The sequence below is a fragment of the Chrysochloris asiatica genome, unplaced genomic scaffold, assembly GCF_000296735.1.
Source record: "Chrysochloris asiatica unplaced genomic scaffold, ChrAsi1.0 scaffold00053, whole genome shotgun sequence".
In the NCBI taxonomy this organism is placed as follows: domain Eukaryota; kingdom Metazoa; phylum Chordata; class Mammalia; order Afrosoricida; family Chrysochloridae; genus Chrysochloris; species Chrysochloris asiatica.
In genome coordinates, this window is record NW_006408571.1 from 9,803,831 (window position 1) to 9,827,665 (window position 23,835).

General features: G+C 42.2%; 1 protein-coding gene across 4 annotated transcripts; it reads right to left on the bottom strand.

The window, feature by feature from the left end:
• Nucleotides 1-2,297: 2,297 nt before the first annotated feature.
• Nucleotides 2,298-22,217, bottom strand: APTX (aprataxin). Of its 4 annotated transcripts, none has more exons than XM_006863023.1 (8): nucleotides 22,148-22,217; nucleotides 15,653-15,789; nucleotides 13,853-13,899; nucleotides 13,026-13,328; nucleotides 12,382-12,441; nucleotides 11,305-11,531; nucleotides 2,882-2,985; nucleotides 2,298-2,508 (listed from the first exon to the last, which is right to left on the bottom strand). In XM_006863023.1, the coding sequence occupies exons 2-8, from the start codon at nucleotides 15,783-15,785 to the stop codon at nucleotides 2,354-2,356; spliced, it is 1,029 nt and encodes a 342-aa protein (XP_006863085.1). In that variant the 5' UTR covers nucleotides 15,786-15,789; nucleotides 22,148-22,217; the 3' UTR covers nucleotides 2,298-2,353. The 4 variants fall into 4 exon arrangements, with proteins under 4 accessions (XP_006863085.1, XP_006863086.1, XP_006863088.1 ...); XM_006863024.1 differs by having other exon boundaries at nucleotides 2,298-2,545; XM_006863026.1 differs by having other exon boundaries at nucleotides 2,299-2,508; nucleotides 13,242-13,328.
• Nucleotides 22,218-23,835: the final 1,618 nt, after the last annotated feature.

The window sequence follows — 23,835 nt, forward strand, 5'->3', positions numbered from 1 at the left end:
CTACTTCCATGAGTGTTGATGGTGGATCAAAGGAAAATGAAGTCTTTAACAACTTAAATCTCTTTCCATTTATCATGATGTTATTTATTGGTCCAATGGTGAGGATTTTTGTTTTCTTTACATTAAGGTCTTTGATCTTCATCAGTAATTATTTTAAGTCCTCTTTGCTTTCAGCAAGCAAGGTTGTATCATCTGCATATCACAGATTGCTAATGAGTCTTCCTCCAGTCCTGATGCCACATTCTTCATACAATCCAGTTCTCAGATTTGCTCAGCATACAGATTGAATAGCTTTAGTGAAAGAATGTATGACTAATTGCCTCCATAAACAACTGCCTCCTTTGCCATGAGACCAAAAGACTGGCTGGTGCCTAGCTTCCATTACTGAACATTTTATTCCACAGAATTTTATATTCTCATGAACTCTAGACTTCCTGGAACTTTGAAAGTTGGATAAATCCTTGAAACTATTGCCCTGAGACAACCTTTAAACTTTAAACCAGAAATACATCCTTAAGTCTTCTTGAAATCAAACAATAGTTAAATTTACTTAGTAAAACAATGTCTGCCTTGAGCTTGGTAAGCCTTTGTTGAGTATGGGGCCTAAGTGGAATCCTAAACTTCATCCAGAACCTTCTTAGGTAGGGACATGCAGCCCAACCTGGAGCAACTAGAGGAACAGAAGATGCTTCTTGAAAGACCAGCAGAAAAAAAAAAAAAAAGCAGACTGTTTGGCTATTATAAGAACAAGCAAGCTGTTGAACTGGAGCCATCAAGGCAAGAAAAGTCAGCCCTTCAGGACAAACCTCTTCCAAGACTGAAACTCAAAGGGAACACACGAGTAGGCTTATAAGCTCACTGGTGACCGCGTTGGTCTACTTGTGAATGCAAGTGAGGGAGATGCAATAATGAAGACATGGGTTGAGTTGGACCATGTTCCATAGACTCCTGTCAACTTTGAAATGAGAGAAAAAGGAAGGGCTAGTTGGTCCAAATTTCGGGGAATTTGGGAACTTCTGAGCCCATGGACACTGACCTAGCCACAGGGGCCTAGAGCTGATTGAAGTGTCCAACTGATAAGAAGTTGGAGGAGGCACGCAAGAACACTCAAACTTGCAGATAGTACCCATTTGACCTAGCTTTGAATGGCTTGCTGATCAGAAACTCAACTAGAGGAAGATAAAAAAGTTTGATACAGGAAGCAAGTGTAAATTACAATAATTTTATGAGCTTGACCTTTGCTTATAGATGTAATTGTTCAAAACACCAACCAAGAGGGAACGAGTCTTTACATCAAGGATCAAGCCTATCCCCTCAGTACATAGTGTTGACAGGAACAGGCAACTTAGACGTTGGCTACCTAAAATGAGGGACTATAAAGGCACAAAATGGATGGCTTATGAGTTTTCAAGAAGGAGTTTAGTTTCAGAGTGAGGGGGGAAAGGTAGAATCCCCAATGACTAGTATTCATCTTATCTAGATTGGTCTGGTGAAAGGAGATGGGGATAAGATTCTTAAGATTCAATAGTGAATAACTGTTATGACTAACTGCGATTGTCACAACTTTAACAGTAGAAGTTGTATAACAAAGAGGGGGGAGTAGTTAATCTTACATTCCAGGAACAGAGGACCCTAGGACCACCATAAGTGGAGCATGGGATCCTAATCAGAGAAGCAGCAACACCAGAGATGGAGGCAGAGGTAATGACATGGAGAGAGAGAGCAGCTGAGGATTCTAGACTCATGGAAAGAGAAAGGCTATGTGCTGGTAGGCAGGAGGCTAGCTTGCAAAATGTGCCCTTGGGTTGTTTAAATGATTATATATTCCTGAATGTTTTGTGAGCATTAAAAAAAAAGGGTAGAGGATAGAAGCAAATACTGTTAACCAGTGGTGCATGGATTGTAATCATAGCCGTGAAACAAAATTTAATTGGCTGAGTGCAAAACTGATGTTCTGCCATGTAACTATCACTCAATTCACAATAAAAGTTTTTTTTTTTTTAAAAGTCTGTCTTAAGTATTATGCTCTGAGCTATTTATATGCGAAGAGCTAGCTATATGAGCTCAAAGTGACAACTACAACTGGAAAAATTAGGCAGGAATCTTAGAGGGCAGTGAGTTTATATTAACCAAGAGAAACTACTCAGAAAAGGAGAATGAGTAACCAACTTGAAGAATGTTGTTAATTAATGACGCTGAATGGTACGTGTAGAAACTGTAGAACTGGTGTATGTTTTGCTATGTATATTTTCAGCAACAACAAAATAAATCAAATTATATTTCTTTAAAACAGGAGCTGGGTGTTCACACCACAGAGCAGGCCACATTCGCTGTAGAAGCTTGGACTCCACAGTCACTCTGGCCAGTGCTTCCTGAGATGTTCTTTCAGTTGTGGAATAGAAGACAGCAGCTGCTGGCACTCATGACAACGAAGGGGCTGTTTCAAGAGTTCAGACGTCCCATCTTGAACAGTCACTCTGCCAGCCTCTTGTATCATCTCGATCACAGCTGCAGGCAAGAAAAAAGAGTTCAGATCCCAACTACTCTTGAAAATTTTGACTCTAACCCTCCCAGCTGATGGCAGAAGAGGCAAAGAACTATTGAATTATTTCTCATCTATGAACTCCAGTAATTCAGGACAACCTTAAATCCCCTTTTGACAAAACTGCTTTCTTGGTCACCCAAGAAGACTGCTCACAGCAAAGTGGCAATTCTACTACAATCCAAATAACCTGGTTTCTTTCAATGGAGCTCTCTTTAGAGAGAACACAAAGCTGAACATGGGTTTTTAAGGCCTGGATTTACAAAGGAAAATAACTGAATGGAATATGACAACAGCTGAAAAGATCAAAATATGTGAAAATCAAAGAACACGGCTTACCTCGTGATTCAATGAAGTATTCTGTATTGAAAGAATTCCAATGTTTTTTGTTTTTAAGGCAGGGAGAATCAAAATCCTGGCTGATCACATGAAGGTGTACCTGACTAGTTGAGAGAAAAAAATATGACCATTAAGCCCATGAAAAACTATGGCTAAATCAAAATGACAAAGAGTAGAAGTATGGATAGTGTGTCAAATCAACTCAGTTCATTCACTTAACAATATTTAATGCTTAAATACCTACAGTATTTAATGCTTAAATACCCATAAAGATTTTGTCTCAGAAACCCTGTAAAGAACCTCTGTGAGTTGGAATCAACTTGACGGCAGTAGGTTTAAGGGCCTGCAACAGGGGTGGGGAAATTCCAGCCCACGGGCCGCATAAAGCCAAGGAATCAATTGGTCTGGGCCTGCCAAAGCAACCTCAGTTCCAGTCATCATACTGTTGTTGTTGTTAAGTGCCATTGTGTTGGTTCTGACCCATAGCGATCCTGAACGGGGTTTCCGAGGCTATAAATCTTTACAGGAGCAGAAAGCCTCATCTTTCTCCCGCGGAACAGCTGGTAGTTTCGAACTGCTCACCTTGCGGTTCGCAGCCCAATTCGTAACCACTACACTACTTCATTCTTCTTGGATCAACTATCAACACTCGCGGAAGTAGCAGTCAAGAGATCAGACGACGTATTGCACTGGGCAAATCTGCTGCACAGGAACTTTTTAAAGTATTGAAGAGCAGAGATGTCAGCTTGAGGACTAGGGTGCGCCTGACCCAGGCCATTGTGTTTTCAATAACCTCATATGGATGCGAAAGCTGGACAGTGAATAAAGAGGATCGTAGAAGAATTGATGCCTTTGAGTTGTGGTGTTGGAGGAGAATACTGAGGGTGCCATGGACTGCCAAAAGAACCAACAGATCTGTTTTGGAAGAAGTGCAGCCAGAGTGCTCCTTGGAGGCCAGGATGACTAAGCTTCGTCTCTCCTACTTTGGACATATTGTCCGGAGGAAACAATCGCTGGAGAAGGATGTCATGTTGGGTAGGGTGGAGGGTCAGAGAAAAAGAGGAAGACCCCCAATGAGATGGATCAGCCAGGTGGCATCATTGATGGACTCAAGTGTGGCAGCGGTAGTGAGGTTGGCCCAGGATCGAACATTGTTCCGTTCTGCTGTGCATGGGGTCGCTATGAGTCGGTTCCAACTCGATGGCACCTGACAACAACACTACCAGAGAGTGGCGTGTTAATTAAATGTTTGACCAAGCATAGCAGACTAATTTTTAAATTGATAATTTTGTAGGGCGCATAAATAATGTTATAAATTTGGCAGAAAAAGGGTTCCCCACCCCGGACCTACAAGGTGTCAAGCAGTCTTCTAAACACTGGGAATTTAGCAATGAATAGGAAAGGAAAAAACCTCGGCCCTTATAGAAATTATAATCTAATGGAAATATGAAAATAAGTAAACAAGGAAAATTCAAATCAGGATCATTGCTAAGATGAAATACAGCAAGGAAATGGGGCAACATGTGCCCAAGAGGAGAGGTTGTGGCTTTACTAGGCAGTGACTGATGCAGAGAGAGTAGCCAGGCAAGCCAAGTCTGCAGGATGACAAGTGCCTGTTGCAACCAAAGAACAGAAGGACGATGCAGCCGAGTGGGTGAAATAAGAAGACAATGGTTGGGACCAGGCAGGAGCCAGATCACAGGGTTTCACAGGCAGTCAAGAGACTCACATTCTAGTCTGATCACAGTGGGGGACCACTGAATGATCTTAAGCAAGGGAGCACCAGTAACTGACTTACATCTGTCTGTGGTGTAGAGGAAGGACAGCAGGGAGGTAAGGGGGACAGGAAGACCAGTTAGAAAGCCACTGTGGCAGTCTACGCCAGCAAGCAGCATGGCTTACCCCAGAGCTGTAGCAGTTGAAATGCTGGGAAGTGGTCCAATTTTCAATGTACTTGGGGAACAATACAAAAGGGCTTACTTATATGGGTGTTGTTGTTGTTAAGTGTCATCAAGTCAGTGTTGACTTACAGTGACCCTGTGTGGCTTTCCAAAGAGCAGCTGGTGACTTTGAAATGTTGACCTTGTGGCTCAAACTGGCCTTGCAGTCCAGTGTTTTATCCCACTGTGCCACATCTGGCTGGTCCCACTTAACTGATATGGAGAAGGTGAGGAAAAACAGATTTGCGAAAGCAAATCAAGAGCTGTTTTAGACTTGCTAAACCAAGTCGGCTTTTTGTAAGGTTTTGACTCTAGGAATGATAGTAATGTTTCACATTTCCCCTCAAAATTATTCTAATCACCCAGTATATAGGGAAAAGCCAAAATGGAACACAACAGTAACAAATAAACCTAACTAGATCATAATTGGATAATGGAGCCATACTGAAAAAAATATGGAAGAAAATAGCTCACTTAAGTAATTCTGGAAAACAATATTATAACTGGATACTATAAAGCTAAAGAAAAAAATAACAGTACACAAATAATGTACTAATTAGTAAATGACTTTCTCAAAGATAGGCAATTCTATAACTATTTTATATGTATGCTAGGATTGAACAAATAAGTGAATTTATTATAGCTCACAAGTTTTTGACTGTTGGAGAAATTGCCAATAGGCAAAAAGGGAAGAAAGACTAGAATGAATTCTGGTGTTGGACTATAACCAGAGGTATCAGAATGAACCCATGGTTTTCAATAAACCAATATAGACAAATGAATGCAGAACTCAATACATGTATGTGTCTGTGCATGTTAGTGATCATATATGTATTCCCCAACTCTACCACCTGAGAGGGCCTCAGAACAATGAAACCCTTCTGTCATTACAAAAACCTAATGCCCAGTCTTTAAATGCCCTCTTTAAAGTATTTTAAGAGCAAAGATGTCAGTTTGCAGAATAAGGTACGCCTGACCCAGGCCATGATATTCTCAATAACCTCAGATGCATGTGAAAGCTGGACAGTGAATAAGGAAGACCCTAGAAGAATTGATAGATTTGAATTATGATGTTGAAGGAGAATATTGAGAGTACCATGGGCTGCCAAAAGAACAAATCATCTGTGTTAGAAGAAATACAGCCAGAGTGCTCCTTGGAAGCCAAGATGACTTCACCTCTCATACTTCGGACATATTATCAGGAAGGGCCAGTCCCTGGAGAAGAATATCATGATTGGTAAAGTAGAGGGTTGGAAAAAAAAAGAAGACCCTTAACAAGAGGAATTGGCGCAGTGGTGGCAGCAATGGGCTCAAACACAGCAATGATTGTGAGGCTGCTGCAGGACCGGGCAGTGTTTCGTTCCATTGTGCATACAGTTGCTATGAGTCGGATCCAACCTGATGGCCCATAACAACCACAACAATGCCCAGTCTAGGGTTATAAATATTATGCTCCAATAAAAGAAACCAGGGCTCCTTGGAGAAGTGATTCATTCTATAGTTGGGACAGAAAGGATATAAGATGAGCCTGGGCAAGGATCATTCCCACCCCTCCATACACAGAGTAGACAGGGATGGGCAACTTGGACATTGGCTACCAAAAATGGGGGGCTACAAAGGCAAGAAGTGACTGGCTTACGAGCTTTCAAGAGGGAACCTAGATTCAGAAGGCATGAAGGAAGGTAGAATCTCCATTGAGTAGTATCCAATCTGTCTAGGCGGGGCTGATGAAATGAAATGCAGATGGGTCTCATGTGATACAATAGTGAATAATTGTTATCAGGACAGATTGTGAGGGTTGGAAATGTAAAGGTAGACATTTTGTAGCAAGGAGGGGAGTGATTAACTTTTCAGTCTAGGAACGGAGGTCCCTGGGACCATCAAGGGAGAACAGCAGAGAGCAAGACCCTACCCAGAGAAGCAGTGACGCCTGAGATGGAGGTAGAGACGATGACGTGGAAAGATGGAGCAGCTGAGGGCTGTGTGCTGAGGACCGGGGGACAGGCTTGTAGTATACACCCTTTGGTTGGCTGATGATGCATGGAGGGGATTGTAACCACGGCAATGAAACGATATACGATAGAATGAATGTAAAACTAATGTTCTCGCATGTAAACTATCACATAATTCACAATAAAAAAAAAAGATGAGCCTGAACATCTTCGGGGGCCAGAAAATAATGACGTGCTAAAAATTTGTAGCAGGTGATGTCATAACTTGGGGATAGATAAGGGTGAGGAGTGAACAACATGATGATTTCACTGAACTGTACGTGAAAAGCCTGTTGAAACAGAAAATGCTGTTACATATAGATTAACCATAATTTTTTTTTTTTCTTTTTTAAGTTGTGAGGTAGGTCAAAGTAACACAATAGCCAAACTGAAAAAGTTCATAATGGTTAAAGTGAAACAAAGTCAATAACAAAATAATGATAGCATGGAATTAAGGAACCTTGATGACACTGTAGACAAGCATTGGACCACTAACCACAGAGGCTTTCTGCTTCTGTAAAAATGTGCAGCCTCAGAAACCCTGAAAAGGGTCAATGTGAGTCAGAAGCAACTTAATGGTGTGGGATTTGGTTGTGTTTTATCAGTACTGAATTATAAAGTATAGAATCTATCAAATATTCATAAGTCTTTACTGATTTTTTTTTAATTGAGTAAATAAATAATAGAAACGGGACAGCTTCTCCATACAGAAGATTTCCAATTAATAAATTAGGAGGAATAAGAGACACAGAAAATTACCATTAGGCAAACATCCTATTAGTTATGCTGCATGCAAGGTTCACCAACGGACACCAAAATCAGCAGGCAAAAATTAGATGAGAAACAGGATAACTTCAAAAGAGAGAAGGGCCAGGAGTGGAGCATCTTCTTTGCATCCAGGTCCCGGTGCTGAGAACCTCCTAGACCCAGGGGAAGACGAATGCCAAGCCACATGGAGATCACCAAGGCACACCAGGCCCACACTTGTAGAACAGAGACAAGAACATTCCCCCTGAGCCAACAAAGAGAGAAAGCTTCCTTAGAATTGGTGCCTGAATTCAGACTTCCAGCCTCCTAAAGTATGAGAGAATACATTTGTTTGTTAAAGTTAAAAAAAAAAAAAAGAGAATAGTAGCATGGACTCAAAATATCTCCCCCACGATATTTATCAATAACAAAGGGAAAAATAGTAACTTTGAGTGGAGGAACGTGACAGACACCACCTTTGACCAAGTCATCACAAATAACATCACCTTATCAACATCATGCACTCCTAATATAAGGCACTGAGAAGGGCACAACAACACTTCTGTGGGAATTTTGGGGGGAAAAAAGCACATCCTCAATCTAATCAAAACCAAACACTAGACAAGTCCCAACTGAGAGACATCCTACAAAACTAGCCAGTATTCATCAAAAGTGTCAAGATCATTCAAACCAGGAAAACTGAAACTATCACAGGTTAAGAGAGACTAAGGAGACATGACAAATAAATGTAATATGCCATCCTGTATTACATCCTGGAACAGAAAAGAGATATTAGAATAAAACACCGTGAAATTCAAATAAGGTCAGAAGCTTAATTAGTAAAGATCTTCATTCTGCTAAATAGTTTTTCTATTTGTTATATTTTCTAAAGTGAAACCTACTACTTTTAGCATTGGAAATATGATTTACCTATCCATTTCTGTTCAAAATTACATCATAAAGATTGATCATAAAAGCGTAGGTAAGTGACAAGTTACTAACTGACTGCTCATTTTGCTTCCAACCCACGCCTGCCACAGCTCTTGCCTCTACATTCTCCTTAGCACACAGCACTTGTCCTATGAAAAAGGTACACAGGATCGCTGTGTGCTAAAGGGGCACCACTCAAGGGCTCCACTATGATACAGAAATAGGAATATGTGTGATTTTTCCTCCTAAAATTTCTAAGACTTAACAATAAATATATCTAAATGTATGGGGGGGTTCAAAAGGTACACGGAAAAATGGAATTAAAAGATAATGGGTCCGTCTTCTGCCTATAACTAAAAAGAGGCTACAACTTGCCCAGTGAAGGAGGCTTCCTGAGGAGCCTTTGCATTGCATAAAGCCATAGGTGGAATCCTGAACCTAATCCAGAATCTTCTCAGGTAGGAAATTTCCACTTGAAAGGACAAGTAGACCAGCCTGGAGTGGCTAGAAGAACAGAAGATACTTTTTGAAAGAAAGACTGACATGAAAAATACAAAACAATAACAGCAGTCCGACTGATTACTAAAAGAACAAGCAAGTTGCTCACCCAGAAGACATCAAGGGAAGTGGTCAGATCCCCTTAGGGCAAGCTCCCTTCCAAGACTAAGACTCAAAGGGAATACACGAGCAGACTTGCACTCTGACTGGTGACCACAATAAGGGGAAGTGATGGAAAAACAGCAATGTGGCTGTGAGCTAAGTCCTACCACATTCAACAGAATCCTGTGAACCTGGGTGGAGACCTGGTTGGCCAGCAGTATTGCAAAACCTGGGGATGCCTGGGCCTACAGTCAGCGACATACCCACAGAGAGAGTGAAGCATCCAGCTGATAAGAAGAGGGCATATGCACAAGATCACCCACACTTGACCTGGCTTCAATGACTGGATGATCAGAACTCAACTAGAAGAAGAAAGAAGAGGAAAAAAAGAGTAATCTGATACAATTTGATGAACTTGGCCTACATCTATGGATGCAATAGCTCAAAAGAGGGAACAAATCTTTACAGTGAGGATCACACCCACCCCCTTGATACACAGGGTAGACAGGGATGGGCAACTTGGACACTGGCTATCCAAAATGGGGGGGTGGGGGGGGTGGCTACAAAGGCAAGAAGTAACTGGCTTACAAACTTTCAAGAGGGAGCCTAGATCCTGGGGGCATGGAGAAAGGTGGAATCTCCACTGAGTGGTGTCCAATCTGTCTGGGTGGGGCTGATGAAAGGAGAGGGGATAGCACTCATGTGGCACAACAGTGAATGACTGCTATCAGGACTAACTGTGAGGGTTGGAAATGTAAAGGTAGACGTTTTGTAGCAAAAGGAGTGGAGTGGTTGACTTTGCAGTCCAGGAGCGGAGGTCCCTGGTACCATATCAAGGGAGAAGAGCGAAGTGTGGGACCCTACCCAGAGAAACAGTGACACCAGAGATGGAGGCAGAGACGATGACATGCAGAGATGGAACGGTTGGGGACTCTAGATCCAGAGAGGGAGAGGGGCTATATGCTGACGACCGGGGGGTGGGGGTGAGGCAGGCTTGCAGGGTATACCCTTTGGTTGGCTGATGATGCATGAAGGGGATTGTAACCATGGCAATGAAATAATATATGATAAGATGAATATAAAGCTAATGTTCTCCCATGTAAACTATCACATTAATTCACAATAAAACATTTAAAAATAATAATAATGGAATTTTTCCACAATCTTTTGAAATCTCCTCACATTGAGTATATATGCAATAACATGAATCTCAAAATCATTACAATGCACAAAAATGGCCAGACCCAAAAGAGTGAACACTGTATGAATTCATTTATATGAAGTTCTAGAACAGACAAAACTAATCTGTGTTTAAAGCAATCAGAATAGTGCTTGAAAGTGGGGAAAGATTGACTAGCCGGGGAAGCAAGGGGATCTTCTGGGTTGACATGATAAAAATGTTCTGTATCTTGATCAGAGCAACAGTTACATGGGTGCACACATTTGTCAAAACTGATCAAACTACACATCTTATTATATATTTTACTAAATGTAAGTTATGCCTAAATTAAAAGAGTTTGATGGAGGGAAAAATGTAGCACAAAGGTTTCATTTGGTTAATGTGGCCAGTATCTAAGTCATATCTATATAAATGAAATGTGAGAGTACTGAATGTAGGGGGAAAAAAAGTGAAGGTAAAACGTTAGTCTGATGATCTGGTTGCTACTTAGCTTGAAGGAATTTGGGAGATCTGCCTGGTCGGCATTCTTTGAAAAGAATCAATCATTTCTTTCCAAATCTATCTGGGTATGAGCCAAAAGGAAACAAACTCCACATTTTTCTCTCATTTTATTTTAAATCTTAGATCTACAAATACAAAGCTATCCTTATAAAAGTCTATGATGTTTGTTTCCTTCAGAGTCAAGGTCCTTAAGCATTTTGGGGTTACAGATCCTTTTGAAATGTCTGATGAAAGGTACTGACCGCAATTATTCATCTGAGGATAATTCAGTTGCTTTATCTAGTTCTACGTGAGGCCTGCACAGCTTTAAGCTTTAAGATAAGCAATGAACCATAAGCGATTGAACTACAAGCGGAAGTAGAAATTTAAGGCTCGCAAGGAAGTCAAGCGGGATGGAAGCTTCACTCACCTGCCTTGAAAACATACCACCCTCCTCCCCAGGCCTTGGGGCTCTCAGCACTCTGCAGGCCCAAACAGTTTCCATCTGTCCACCCTGAGAGAACCAGTAAAACCAATACCACTCACAAGGTTTACCTCATGCTGGGAATGGCATGGTAGCCCAATCGAAAGCGGAGCTTGCTGGAGGCGGCACAATCTGCAGCCATTTTTTCCCCCACAGCGTGCATGTGTTTGAGGAGTTCCAGGTGTTCCTGGGTCACTGCCTTCAGACTGGAAATGGAGGTCCATGGTAACACCAACCAGTGGTGACGGGCCTTGGGATATTTATCCTTAATCACCACTACCTGCTCATCTTTGTAAACCTGACAGAGGGGCACAGAGAAAGAAACAGACATTTACTGAGCTTCTTCTGAAGCCAGGTGCAGTTACATTCATGCATTCAGCAATCCTCATCACAATCTTGTGCAAAAGATTTTCTTACTCCAAAGATTTTAGATGGGGGCACTTAGACTCAAGCTGAGTGTCTAGAGCAAAGTCACATAGTTACCAAGTTGGAAGTCTAGGACTCAAGCCCAGAGTCAGTATTCTTAACCACTGTAGTGGACAGAACACACAGAAGATGCAGACTACAAAATAGTTTCATCGTTGTTGCAAAGTGCCTTCCAGTTGGTTCCAACTCATAGCAATCCCATATATAGGGTTTCTAAGGAACAACTGGTGGGTTTGAACCACCAACCTTGCTGTTAGCAGTCCAGTGCTTATCCTACAGCGCCACAACAATGTACCCATATCCAAATGCACCCATTTGCCACTTGAAGGGCAATGTTCAATGTAGAACACAATGCACGCACCTGTGTTCCAAAAAGCCCTATCAGACCTAGTCACTTGCAAACCTAGGATATAATCACAGAATGATGCCTGACTCCAACCCAGGACAGCCAGTAACAACAGTCAATAAGAAACTCCCTTGAAGTTAACACAACTTCCAAACAAAGGTGAGGGGACATTACTTGAAGTACGTAGCTTCTTTCCAAAGAATTTCAGTAGCTATCTTACTGCCAATAGGAAAAGCCTTTTGTTCTCACAAAACAGCCCAAGAGAACAAATCTCAAAATACCTATTCTCCTTTGATTTCATTTGTAGTACAGATGTAACTTCTGTGGAATGGTCACTTAAAATGAAAAAGACCCTAATCTCCAAATGTACTCTTACCTGCATTTTGGGATCCTGCATAGAAATCTTCAAACCTTGACTCCAGTGGCCTACTGCCTCCTAAAACATAAAGGGCAATGTGAATTCCAGATGCCAACAGCTACAGTGAATCTAGAGGATGACAGCAAAGTCCCAGCAAACTTAGAAACATGGTTAGTTTTTTCAATTAAACTAGATCCCTTTGCTTCCATCTACCGTCTTTTAGGATTTCCCTACTTTCTTCCTATTTCAGAGCTGGATGAATCAACAGAGGCCAGAAATGCCACACCACGTGAATCGTGTCTTCTCTGTCCTCTCACTTCCATAACAGCCTAGGTTTCCATTTTGATATTAGGACAGGAATTTCACAATCCAGGAAATGTTTTCCTGTGCTAACCTTCTATAGACATACAATCCACCTGTTTTTAAATCATTCAATGTTAACTCTACCTTCTAATTATGGCTCTACCTTCAGGAATTCAAGAGAAATATAAATCACATTCACGCAAGTGATTTTCATTCCACAAACAAGTGACTCTTTCATTAAGGTTAATAACGCTCATCCTCGTCAATAACTCCTCATCTATGACCGGGTTTTATAGAGAACAAAACACTTAGTCATTACATCTCATTTAATCTCCTCAGCATCTATCAAGTACCCTCACCTTTTTGGTAGTTCCATCTTTCCCTTTCTTTGAGGGCACAGAGCATTGAGTAGGGCTGCTCCTGGGGTCCAGTCCTGTCCCTGGCTCAATTTGCTGTACAACATCCCTTTCTCTAGAATCACTGTCACCTGACAGCTTTCTCTTCCTGTGTGTTTCCAGGCCAGGGCTCTTTGTCTCTTCCTCAAACTCTACAATATACGGATAAAGTTCATTCACCAAGTGGAGAACCTGGCCAGGCTTCAGCTTCACCTCTTGGTCTTTCCCAATTATGACGGAGTCAATGCTGGTGGGATTGACCCCTACCTATGGAGTAAACAATCAGAAAGTAATTTTAACAACAGCAATAACACCTTTAATAATATAGCCATTTACAATCAGGGTCTATTTTCAAAAGTTCATTTGTAAATTGGCTACCTAAGTCTGAACACATTTACAAACAGAAACAGTCTCCTAAATCGTTTACAATCTCAAAGTGGCCCATAGAACTCTTGTTTGTCTGCAATGTGGTTGAACGACAATATTGATTATGAAGTCTCATACTTTCCATAGAGAATCCAAGAGGCTGGAAAACATCTCCCTACCATGGTCTAGGATTTAAAAGAAACCTCTCCTTCTCCCCTGTCCTACATTCCTCTGGCAGAAACAATTTCTTCCCTACTTCCCAGCACTGCCAGAATACAGGTTTACTGGAAGAAGCCTTCAAAATGCTAGAGACCTTTCCACCCATGAGAGAGTAGCTTTTACTGGCTGGTATGGGAACTCTATATTCAACAGCATAAGAAAATCATCAAATATAACATGGAAATTAAAACTACAAATACACATACCTGCTTTACCTTGACATATCCCTTGTTACACTCTGCTTTCAACTGTACTGAAAGAGATTGGAAAAAGTTCAACTTAAGTACCACTTAGAACCAATCACTTGCTCCTGCTCTCCCTCCAAGATAATGAAGCCTCACTCCAGCGGGCAATTTGAAAGATGCTTCCCCAAGGCCTATGACCTACACACGGGGGTTGCGACTCCAAATCCCACCAATTTCTAAGAGCTTCAAATCCTTCATAAAACGGCCAACAGCAGACATCAATGTCTAAGAGTTTCATAAAATGGCCAACAGCAGACATCAATGTCTAAGAGCTTCATAAAATGGCCAACAGCAGACATCAATGTCTAAGAGCTTCATAAAATGGCCAACAGCGGACATTAAACCAAAAAACCAACCACTGCTATCAAACCACTTTTGATTTATAGTGATCCTTTGGGCAGAGTAGAACTGCCGCCTCGGATTTCCAAGGCTGTAGTGTTTATGGAAGTAGTGTCATATCTTTATGCTATGGAGCAGCTGGTAGGGTTAAAACGCTGACCTTTTGATTGGCAGCTGAGACTTTAACCACTGCACCACCACAGCTGTCATACTCCCTAAGCTACTGTTCATATCCCTATGAGGCACCTTCAGCAAACCCCACATATCTCCCTATGCCAAAGCCCCTGAATCAGGTAGACAAGGAAGGGAAGCCACCTCTCTTGCAAGCTATTGTTGTTGTTGTTACTGTTAAATGCCACGGAGTCAGTTCCAACTCCTAGAGACCCTGTGGATAGTTTCTGAAGCTGTCAATCTTTATAGGAGTACAAAGCTTCATCTTCCTCCCACAGAGCAGCTGGTGGTTTTGAACTGCCAACCCTGCAATTAGCAGTCCAGTGCTTATCCTACAGCACCACACCAGTACGCCAAGACACCTCTCTTACAAGCTACTGACTCAGGATTAAATCAGGCTTCCACTGTAATATAAAACTATCAGCTGCCTTCGACAGAGACAAAGGTAAAAAATACACTCCTGGAAAACAAGTTCAGCTGGTCTTAGGCAGAGGGAGTAGAAGGAATGTTCTGGAAAGAGGCATGCGGGGATAAAACAGAAGTAACATCAAATATTCGTGTTCAGATACATGAACACAGTGTCTGGGGTGAGACAAGGAGCAAAGAGACCCTGCAGGTACTCCCCAGGGAGAACCAAAGAGGACAGGCCTTCATCCATGCAGCCCCCAGGCCTCGTGGGCCTGGCCACTCAACATGGCTTTACACACATTTAGATTAACTCAGGTGAGAAGGATCAAAATCGGTGCTGTAGACTACAGCTATCAAAGTCCAGAGCCCTAGGGAAACTCTGTTGGTGAGAGCAGTGAGTATACACAATTGCAATTTATGGGAGGGGGGGGGGGAATGGGGCATGTAGGAAGGGCTTTCAGTTCATTAAACACCAGGAAAATCGATCCAGGAACTGGAAGATACAACCTTACTGAAATATCAGCTTAAGTAATAGATGAAACCATTGCATAACTGCTCTCCTTTTTCTCACAGCCCAGTGAGGAACTTGCCTGGACAAAGCAGGATGCAGGCCTCAGTTCCATGATCCCATGCTAAAAGGCTGGAGTCCTGCCTCCAACGCTCACCTGACTCCACCCTGAGTGTCATCACTGGAAAAGCAGAATTAGGAATGAATGGGGTCAAGGTATTGTCCAAGAGAGTTCAGTCCCTGAGTCTAGGTTTCCCACCATCAGCACCCAAAAAATGTGCATCTTATCCTGGGGAACCAAACATGGTCATCTCCAGATTCCTGTGACCAGTTACCTTGCCGTCGAGAACATTTCTTATCAGTGATCTTGGTGTCTGGGCTGCGCCCAATCACAACTGCTTCCAAATGCGGGAGTCGGATTCGCTGGTGCCGACTGTCCTGTCTCACCAGCCAGCATACCCGCATCATCACTCTGAGAGACAACACATGAGAGTAAGAGAATCACTGGGAAAACAACTACACCAGCACGACAAGTCTCCCAGCGCCACTCCCCACCACAGGACACACACCGTCTTAAGGCAAGTGACTTCACCTCCCTAGTGTAAAGCATCTCATCTGTAAAATGAGATAATGACAGGATTCAGGAGGCTGTTGAGTAGATTAAATGAGATAATGTGGGTATTTACTTCTGGGTCTGAATCAAGCTAAGCAAACAAATATTTGTTAGGTTTAGTGGTAAAATCTGTATACTGGGTATGTTAAGAATCGAAGGATGAACACAGGTGCAGCCACCATGTGAAAAGACTTTGGACTAACGACGTAAGAGGAAAGAATGTTCTTCAGGTGATAGTATGTCTTTATGTGTATCAGAACGATTCCCTTCCTTCAGTGTCATAATATACTGATATTACAACAATATGTTTTACTGCATTTGCCAAGAGTGTCATAATACACATGCAACTTTTATTTTGGCCAATACACAAGTGGCAAGTCCACAGTGGAGGTGCTGATGCTCTGGGCTTTTGGAACAACACATGCACAAAGAAGCCATGGGGCATGACTGTGAGGCACAGGGGATGGAGGAGACAGACAGGAGCAAAAAGATCAGCTTGGGCAAGTTCTCATGACCACACTGAGAAGGTCAGATCTGATGCTGAGGACAACAGTGAAACAGCAGAGGTCTAAGAACAGGGAAATGACAAAACCCAAGCAACCTTTCTGTCCATGCAGGGTATCAGTAGAGGAAGACAAGAAATTCAGGAGAGTGATGAGGCCTGAACAAAGGCAGAAGCAAGGGGGATGGAAAGAAAGAAGAGTCTGGAGAAATCGCGAAGATGACTTAATAACTGACTGCATTTGTGAATGACAAAGGAGTTAAGTGAAATCTCATGATTTCTCATTTGGAAGCTACCCATTAACAGAAATGAGGAATAAACAGGGGATTATAGTTTGGGTATAGAAAGGTAAGGAAGAGAGAAATGAGTTCAGATTGAAACAAAATTAGTTTAAACTGGCTGTCGAAGGTCCAAGGGTTAAGCAAGGATTGATGGGTATGAAGCTCAGGAAAGAGGAATGTATGTACTTGAGAGATATCAAATCGTCATTGGATTTGGAACAGAATGAGATCACCCAGGAGGGGGGAGAAGGGACTTATGGGCAGGGTCAGGACTGGATCTTTGGGATGCCAAAGCTGATCAAAGCTGAAGCCTCAGCTATCACCTCTCTGGGGAATACGGCTTCAGTCAGTGCAGTACCACCTCCCATGACAAAAAGCAGCATACACAACCAAACATACACTCACTCATAATTTCCACATGAACACTTCAATAGCACTGGGTCCATGTCTCCCACTGTGTCACTAGTCTATCTCTACCCAAACTGCTTCATCACTCTCGTTTAGGCTCTCTGCCCCTTATTTTCAACTGTGCTTTAGATGAACTGTTGTCAGTTTACACTCACATAGATCCTGCGTTGTAAGAGCACTATGCTGGAGACAAATAATTTTTTTTTTTTTTAACTTTTTATTGTGAAATCGTCAGTTTTGCATTCAACAAATCATATACTCATAATTTGCTTCATTACTATGACTACAATCCCCTCCATGTACCAACAGTTAACAATATTTACCTCTATTCACTTTAACTATTGCATTCCGTGTCTCCCTCTATCTTCATCTTTCCTCTGCTAACCTCCCTCTTGTTGCATATTGCCTGCTTTATCAACCATGTTAACATGAGTCCTAACCTAGTGTGATGCTGTAGGATAAGCACTGGACCACAACGTTGGTTTGAACCGCAAGGTCAGCGGTTCAAACTCACCAGTTGCTCCTCGGAAACCCTATACAGGGTCACTTTGAGTCAGAACCAACACGACAGCACTTAACAACAACAACCCTCTAGCCCATGAATAAGTTTCCCTCCCATCCCCTCTAACCACCACAGATTGTTTCTTTTGTTAAGAAAAACCTTTTAACTTTTTACAATATTGGTCCTTTGGGGATTGATTAATTTCACTCAGTATAATGTCCTCCTAGTTCATTCATGTTGTAAGGTGTTTTGTAGAGTCATCATTATTCTTCAACATTTTGCAGTATTCCATTGTATATATGTACCAAAGTTTGTTTACCCAATCTTCTGTTGATGGGCATTTAGTCTGTCTCCATCTTTTTTATGTGTCTCTTGTAGACAGCATATTGAAAGATCATGTTTTCTTATCCCTTCTGCTCTGTCTCCTGACTGGTGCGTTCAATCCACTCACATTCAGTGTAATTTTCAATAGATATAAATTGATTCTTGTCATTTTACTGTGGGGTTTTTTGTGTGTGGTGCTACTGGCTTCTTTGTTCTAATTTTCTGTACTGTGTTCATTTTGATTGTGGATTTTCTTATCATTGTCATTTCTATAGTGCTAGGGAGCTCTGGTAGCGTAGTGGTTACAAATTGGTCTGCTAATTTCACGGTCAGCAATTCGAAACTACCAGCTGTTCCACAGGAGAAAGATGAGGCTTTCTGCTTCCGTAAAGATTTACTGCCTTGGAAACCCTGTACAGGGTCACTATGAGTCGGAACCAACTCCACAGCACTAACAACAATGTTCACTAAATCTTTCTGGTTTTCCTCCTTTTTCTATTTTGATGTGCATGTGTGTTTTCTTTGAGGTTACCCTGCAATGTATTAAGTTTTCCCCTAGTTAAAAGTCTTGAAATCTGCTTGACCTCCTTGGTATTTGGAAGTTATCTACACTACTCCCTCTTTTTACTTAGTATTTGACATCATTATAAATTTATTTCTCTGGTCCCCTATTTTCAGGTAGAAAGAACCCACACTTTTAAAAATCAGAATTTCATTACCTTCCACAAAGATGAAATAATGCAAAGTAGACTAAGTATATCACTGTTGAAAAGGTACAAATTCATAGGAACTGGATTAGTCAAGAGGCTTCTGGCAGCACAGTGCATTCTGCTTTGAAAAGGCACACTGCAACGACACAGATCCAGTAATGGTAGGCCACGGCTGTGAGTGAAAAGCAGATCCTACATCACCAATAAAGGGAAGTGAGGGACAAACAGCAATGAAGCTGCGAGCTAAGCCCTACAATATTCAATAGACTCCTGTGAACTCAGGTGGAGACCTGGTTGGCCAGCAGTGTGGCAAGACATGGGGACTCTTGAGCCCAGAGTCAGTGTCATAGCCACAGAGGACTAGAGTGGAGAGTGAAGCATCCAGCTGAGAAGAAGAGAGGGCATATGAACAAGAACACCCATATGTGCAGATAATACCCACTTGACCTGGCTTCAATGACTGGATGATCAGAGCTCAATTAGAAGAAGAAAGAAGAGGGAAAAAATGAGTAATCTGATACAATTTGATGAACCTGACCTACACCTATGGATGCAGTAACTCAAAAGAGGGAACAAATCTTTACAGCAAGGACCATTCCCACCCCCTTGATACACAGGATAGATAGGGATGGGCAACTTGGACATTGGTTACCCAAAATGGGGGGGAGGGGCTACAAAGGCAAGAAGTGACTGGCTTACAAACTTTCGAGAAGGAGCCTAGATCCAGAGGGCGTGGAGGAAGACAGACTCTCCACTGAGTAGTATCCAATCTGTCTGGGAGGGGCTGATGAAAGAAGATGGGATAGATCTCTTGTGATACAATAGTGAATAATTGTTATCAGGACTGACTGTGAGGGTTGGACGTTTTGTAGCGAAAGGAGGGGAGTGACTGACTTTGAAGTCTAGGAGCAGAGGTCCCTGGGACCATCAAGGGAGAAGAGCGGAGAGCGGGACCCTACCCAGAGAAGCAGTGATGCCAGAGATGGAGGCAGAGACGATGATGTGGAGAGATGGAGCAGTTGGGGACTTTAGACCCAGAGAGGGAGAGGGGCTGTGTGCTGACGACTGGGGGGCAGGCTTGCAGGGTATACCCTTTGGGTGGTTGATGATGCATGGAGGGGATTGTAACCATGGCAATGAAACAATATACAATAGGATGAATGTAAAGCTAATGTTCTCCCATGTACACTATCATATAATTCACAATAAAACATTAAAAAAAAAAAACTAAAAAAAAAAGGTAGATCCTAGTAGACTGAACCAGAGGAGCTATGCCAGAGTCATACAAACGGCAGAGTTGTTGAAAGAACTCTAGGATGATAAGTTTAGACTTAATAAAATCAACAAGAGACAAAAAGCCAAGTTTGAGCTATACAGTTAAGGTGAAACAAAATTCTAAGAAAACTTTACCAACAGCTGTGTGTAGGCGGGCCAGTGTGGAGAAATCTAGATTCAGAGAGGCTATTAATGTAATGTGGGCCTAGAGAGAAGTCCAAGAGGTAGTTTCAACAGGTCTTTGTGAAGGAGTTGATGCAAAGAGCATGAGGAATCAGCTGTAAATCTGAAATCATAAGCTTGAAGCCTCAAATGATAGTGGTGCTGTAAGGTTCCACTTGTAAATGCTATGTGTTCAGAGGGCATCTGTTTGCACTTGCTGGAAACTGATGAGTGAGCAGTGAAGGACTGAGAAATGAAGTGTTTATTAAGCATAGGCAAGTAAGTCATGTGGTGAGTGTGCATGCTAACAATAAAAGGCAAGAGAGAATTCTGCAGCTTGGGAGCAGGCTCAGGGTAGCTGAGGGCATAGCTGGCTGTCACACAACAATAGGAATTACTGTCCTGCTTTCTACAAACACACATTCACGTACTTTATTCTCTGCAAAGTTCTGAAGTAGTGACGTTCCTATTGCTACCACCTGAGAAGCTGAAGCAATAACTGCACAGTTATTGTTAGTGTGACTAACTTTAAGCAACAGTTTGGCCCATTTCAGCCTCCAGCTCCAACTTCCAGGAATGAAGCTTCTAACATATGGGAGGCGCAGAGGGATGGGTGCTCCTGAATCTAAAATAGTCCCTTCACTAAAACTTCATGAACTGCAAGATCTATAAGACCAGAGGGCATGCCCAAACAGGTGGTCAAAGGAGAAAGCTCCTCTCTGAGACTGTTAAAATCCTTTAGTCATATAGTGTACCAACCGTTTCAGCATCTCAAGGCTTCTTGGGACGGCTATCCCAGTTGTATTATATGCTACCACCTGGTGAGAACTGCACAAACCTAACACCAATCCTAACACCAAAACAAACTTGGGACATCTGTGTCCCACATAATTGTATCAAAATCCATATTACTAAGGAAAAGTGTTCCTTAATTTCAGCATGTCTTTCATTACTAAAAACACATGATAGCCACAGAAAATTCAAATCAGAAAATAATTCAGGCACGAGATCGGTGTCAATTCAGATAAGAATAAAAAGTTTTTGTTGTTGGTAAGTTGTCTCCGAGTAGATAACAGAATGAAAAGTAGGTGGCAGAAGTTTGAGAGAAAGTATCTCTAATGACCTCAATTTTCTCTTAAAAATAGTACAGGAGGTAACAGTAAAGTGAAGACTGGGAAGGAGCTGCCTACACACAGAGAAGCCCATATGGAATAGTGATTAACAGACAAGGCATCTGAAGTCAAGACTGCTTGAGTTCAAATCTTGGCTCCACCACCACCTTTCACTGCATGCGTTAAAAACAAATTATTTAACATAAACCCTGATTTCTTCAACTGCTCTGCTCCACAGGGTTGTCACAGGGCTAAATGAGAAAATATGTAAACAAAACTCAAGGTCTGGCCAGAAACAGTAAACATTCAACACTATTACCATGCTTATGCATAGTGAAAGTATGATGAAAGCAGGAGTTAAGGTCACATATAAAGGTCACAGGACAACACCAACGATGCAACTAAAGTGGAGGACACAAATCTGTATTGTCTGCCCATATGACAAATCCTGTTTCTAAGTATTCTCCACGATTCCCAAAATAAAGCAAATTCCTAGAAGGTTCCAGACCAGGACTATATTAATTCCAAAAGAAAATGTCATCCCTGGCGGGGGACGGGGGGAGGGGGGGGAGCGGAGGGGTTTGAATGTAAATGTAAGGCTTCTTCTGGCCTTCCTGTAAGGCCCGTAGAGGACGTTGCCATCTATAATGTGCAGCGTAGGCCAGTGCTCACTCCAATTGACCTTCCTTCTGCGTGTGTTGTGACCAAGCTCCGTGCAGGTGTAGGGGCAGAAACGGAGCAGAGACTAAAGTGCGAGTCCACCGGAGGAGGAGGAAAGTAGGAAGTCCAGGGCCAGAGAGCCCCAGGATGCTGCAACGCCGACCGGGAAAGACGCCTTGAGTGCTTTAATCAAGGCGTATTACTCAAACGCAGTAGTTACACCCGCCTAAGACCCCCAACTCGCGACTTCCAACCCTGTCTAGAGTTGGAGGTAGGCTTACCTCAAGACAACCGAGACTGACACGTTCACGTTAATACATCCGTGCTGCACCACTTCCGGCGCTGAGGGATGACATCAGAGAGCCGCTGGAAAGCAACTAATGTTGCCACTAACCTCTCTCAGAGAATTGGCTGAGTGGGTGTCACCAACACCCGATTTGGGAAATGACCGCCGCAAGTGGTCCTTCTCTGGGCGTTAGGCGCTGGGCCCAGTGTGGCCGGATCCTGGCAGTTATCCTGGTGGGGACGAGTTCACTCAGTGTCTCTGTGCCCCACCGCCACTCCGTTGTCACTTTATCTCAGTCTCTGAATTGGAAGGGACTGAAGTTATCCCCTCTGTACGTGCAGCCTCCTTGAGACCATCTTTTCCGCTGCTAATGCCTGCTGTAGCTTTGCTTCCCCTTTTCTAAGCTACAGTCCGTTTTCTCCCTTTCTTACAAAGGACAGGAGAGACGGGGGAAACCTGCTAGAATTTTTTTAGTGCTGTGTTCGCTGATAAAGGGGCAATAGGAGAAGAGAGAAGTAGGATGAAGGGATGAGGTGTGTTTCCTGATCTCTGTAATAATTCCAGGATGTTTCCTAGATATGCATTGCAATTATCCGAAGGCACCTCCGCAGAGGGAAAATTTCATATATCATGGGTGAAGGAATAGTTTATCCTTTTTCTCAAACGCAATAGAAACTGAGCCTTAAAAAGTCATTTTTTTCTTTTTTCTTTTTTTTTTTTTTTGGAATCAACATTTTATTTAGAGAGATACAACAAGGAAGCTTGAAAAAGTTCGAGCATCTCACGTTCTGCTCTGTAAACCTTCATTCTATTCACAATAAAAACTTTAAAAAAAAACAAAATTTTAGGGAAAGTAGAATTAAAAGACAATGGAATTTTTCCATGCGTCTTTTGAGGCCCCCTCATATGTTGTTGTTGTTAAGTGCCGTTGTGTCGGTCCCGACTCATAGCGACCCTGTATAGGGTTTCCAAGGAGCTGCTGGTGAGTTTGAACTGCCGGGTTTGCGGTTCGAACTGACTAAAAAGTCATTTCTTGATCAAGATGGATTATTGTTTTATTTCATATAAAATCAAGTTCAATAGTATAACCCACACATCAGAGCCATCAAGACAGAGCATCTTCTAGGAAGCATGGAAGAGAGGCTTGCTTTTGTGAACAAAGGAAATCTACGCTTAAATTCAGGTGACACCAGGAAGTGGGGAGCACGCGAAGCATCTCAGCAGCCCCAGAGCTGAGTCTCATGGCAATGGAATGTGGCTCACTGCTCAAGATAAAGGCAGCAGCTCTGGCAACCTGGACAGCTTTGCTGTTTGCTCAGAACTAAGCTTCTATGTGCTTCTGCTTCTACCTGATACACCTTTGTGTGTCCTGCATTCAATATATATATATATTTTTTTTTTTTTTTTTTTTTTGTAAAGGCCACAGCACAAAATTTATTGGGATCATTTACTAAATAATTCACACACATCCAACATCATTAAATGGAAATAATGTCAGTTCATTAAAAATAAACAAATAAACAAGGCTCCAATTGGTGGTGTCTCTCAAGAAAGTAGAAAGCAGTATTTTGGTGACTGTCTCTTTGTCAAGTAGAAGAGCCAAACTAGTAAAGTCAGATATACATCTGTCAACTTCCAAACTCAATATTGCCAACATGTTTTTCTACCTAAAAACAAATTAAA

Coding starts and splice junctions, on each gene's coding strand:
- APTX (XM_006863023.1), bottom strand. CDS start 15,785: ATGATGCGGGTATGCTGGCTGGTGAGACAGGACAGTCGGCACCAGCGA. Junction 11,532..12,381: donor TGCAGGATCCCAAAATGCAG/GTAAGAGTACAT, acceptor CCCCTCTGTCAG/GTTTACAAAGATGAGCAGGT. Junction 2,509..2,881: donor ATACTTCATTGAATCACGAG/GTAAGCCGTGTT, acceptor TCTTGCCTGCAG/CTGTGATCGAGATGATACAA.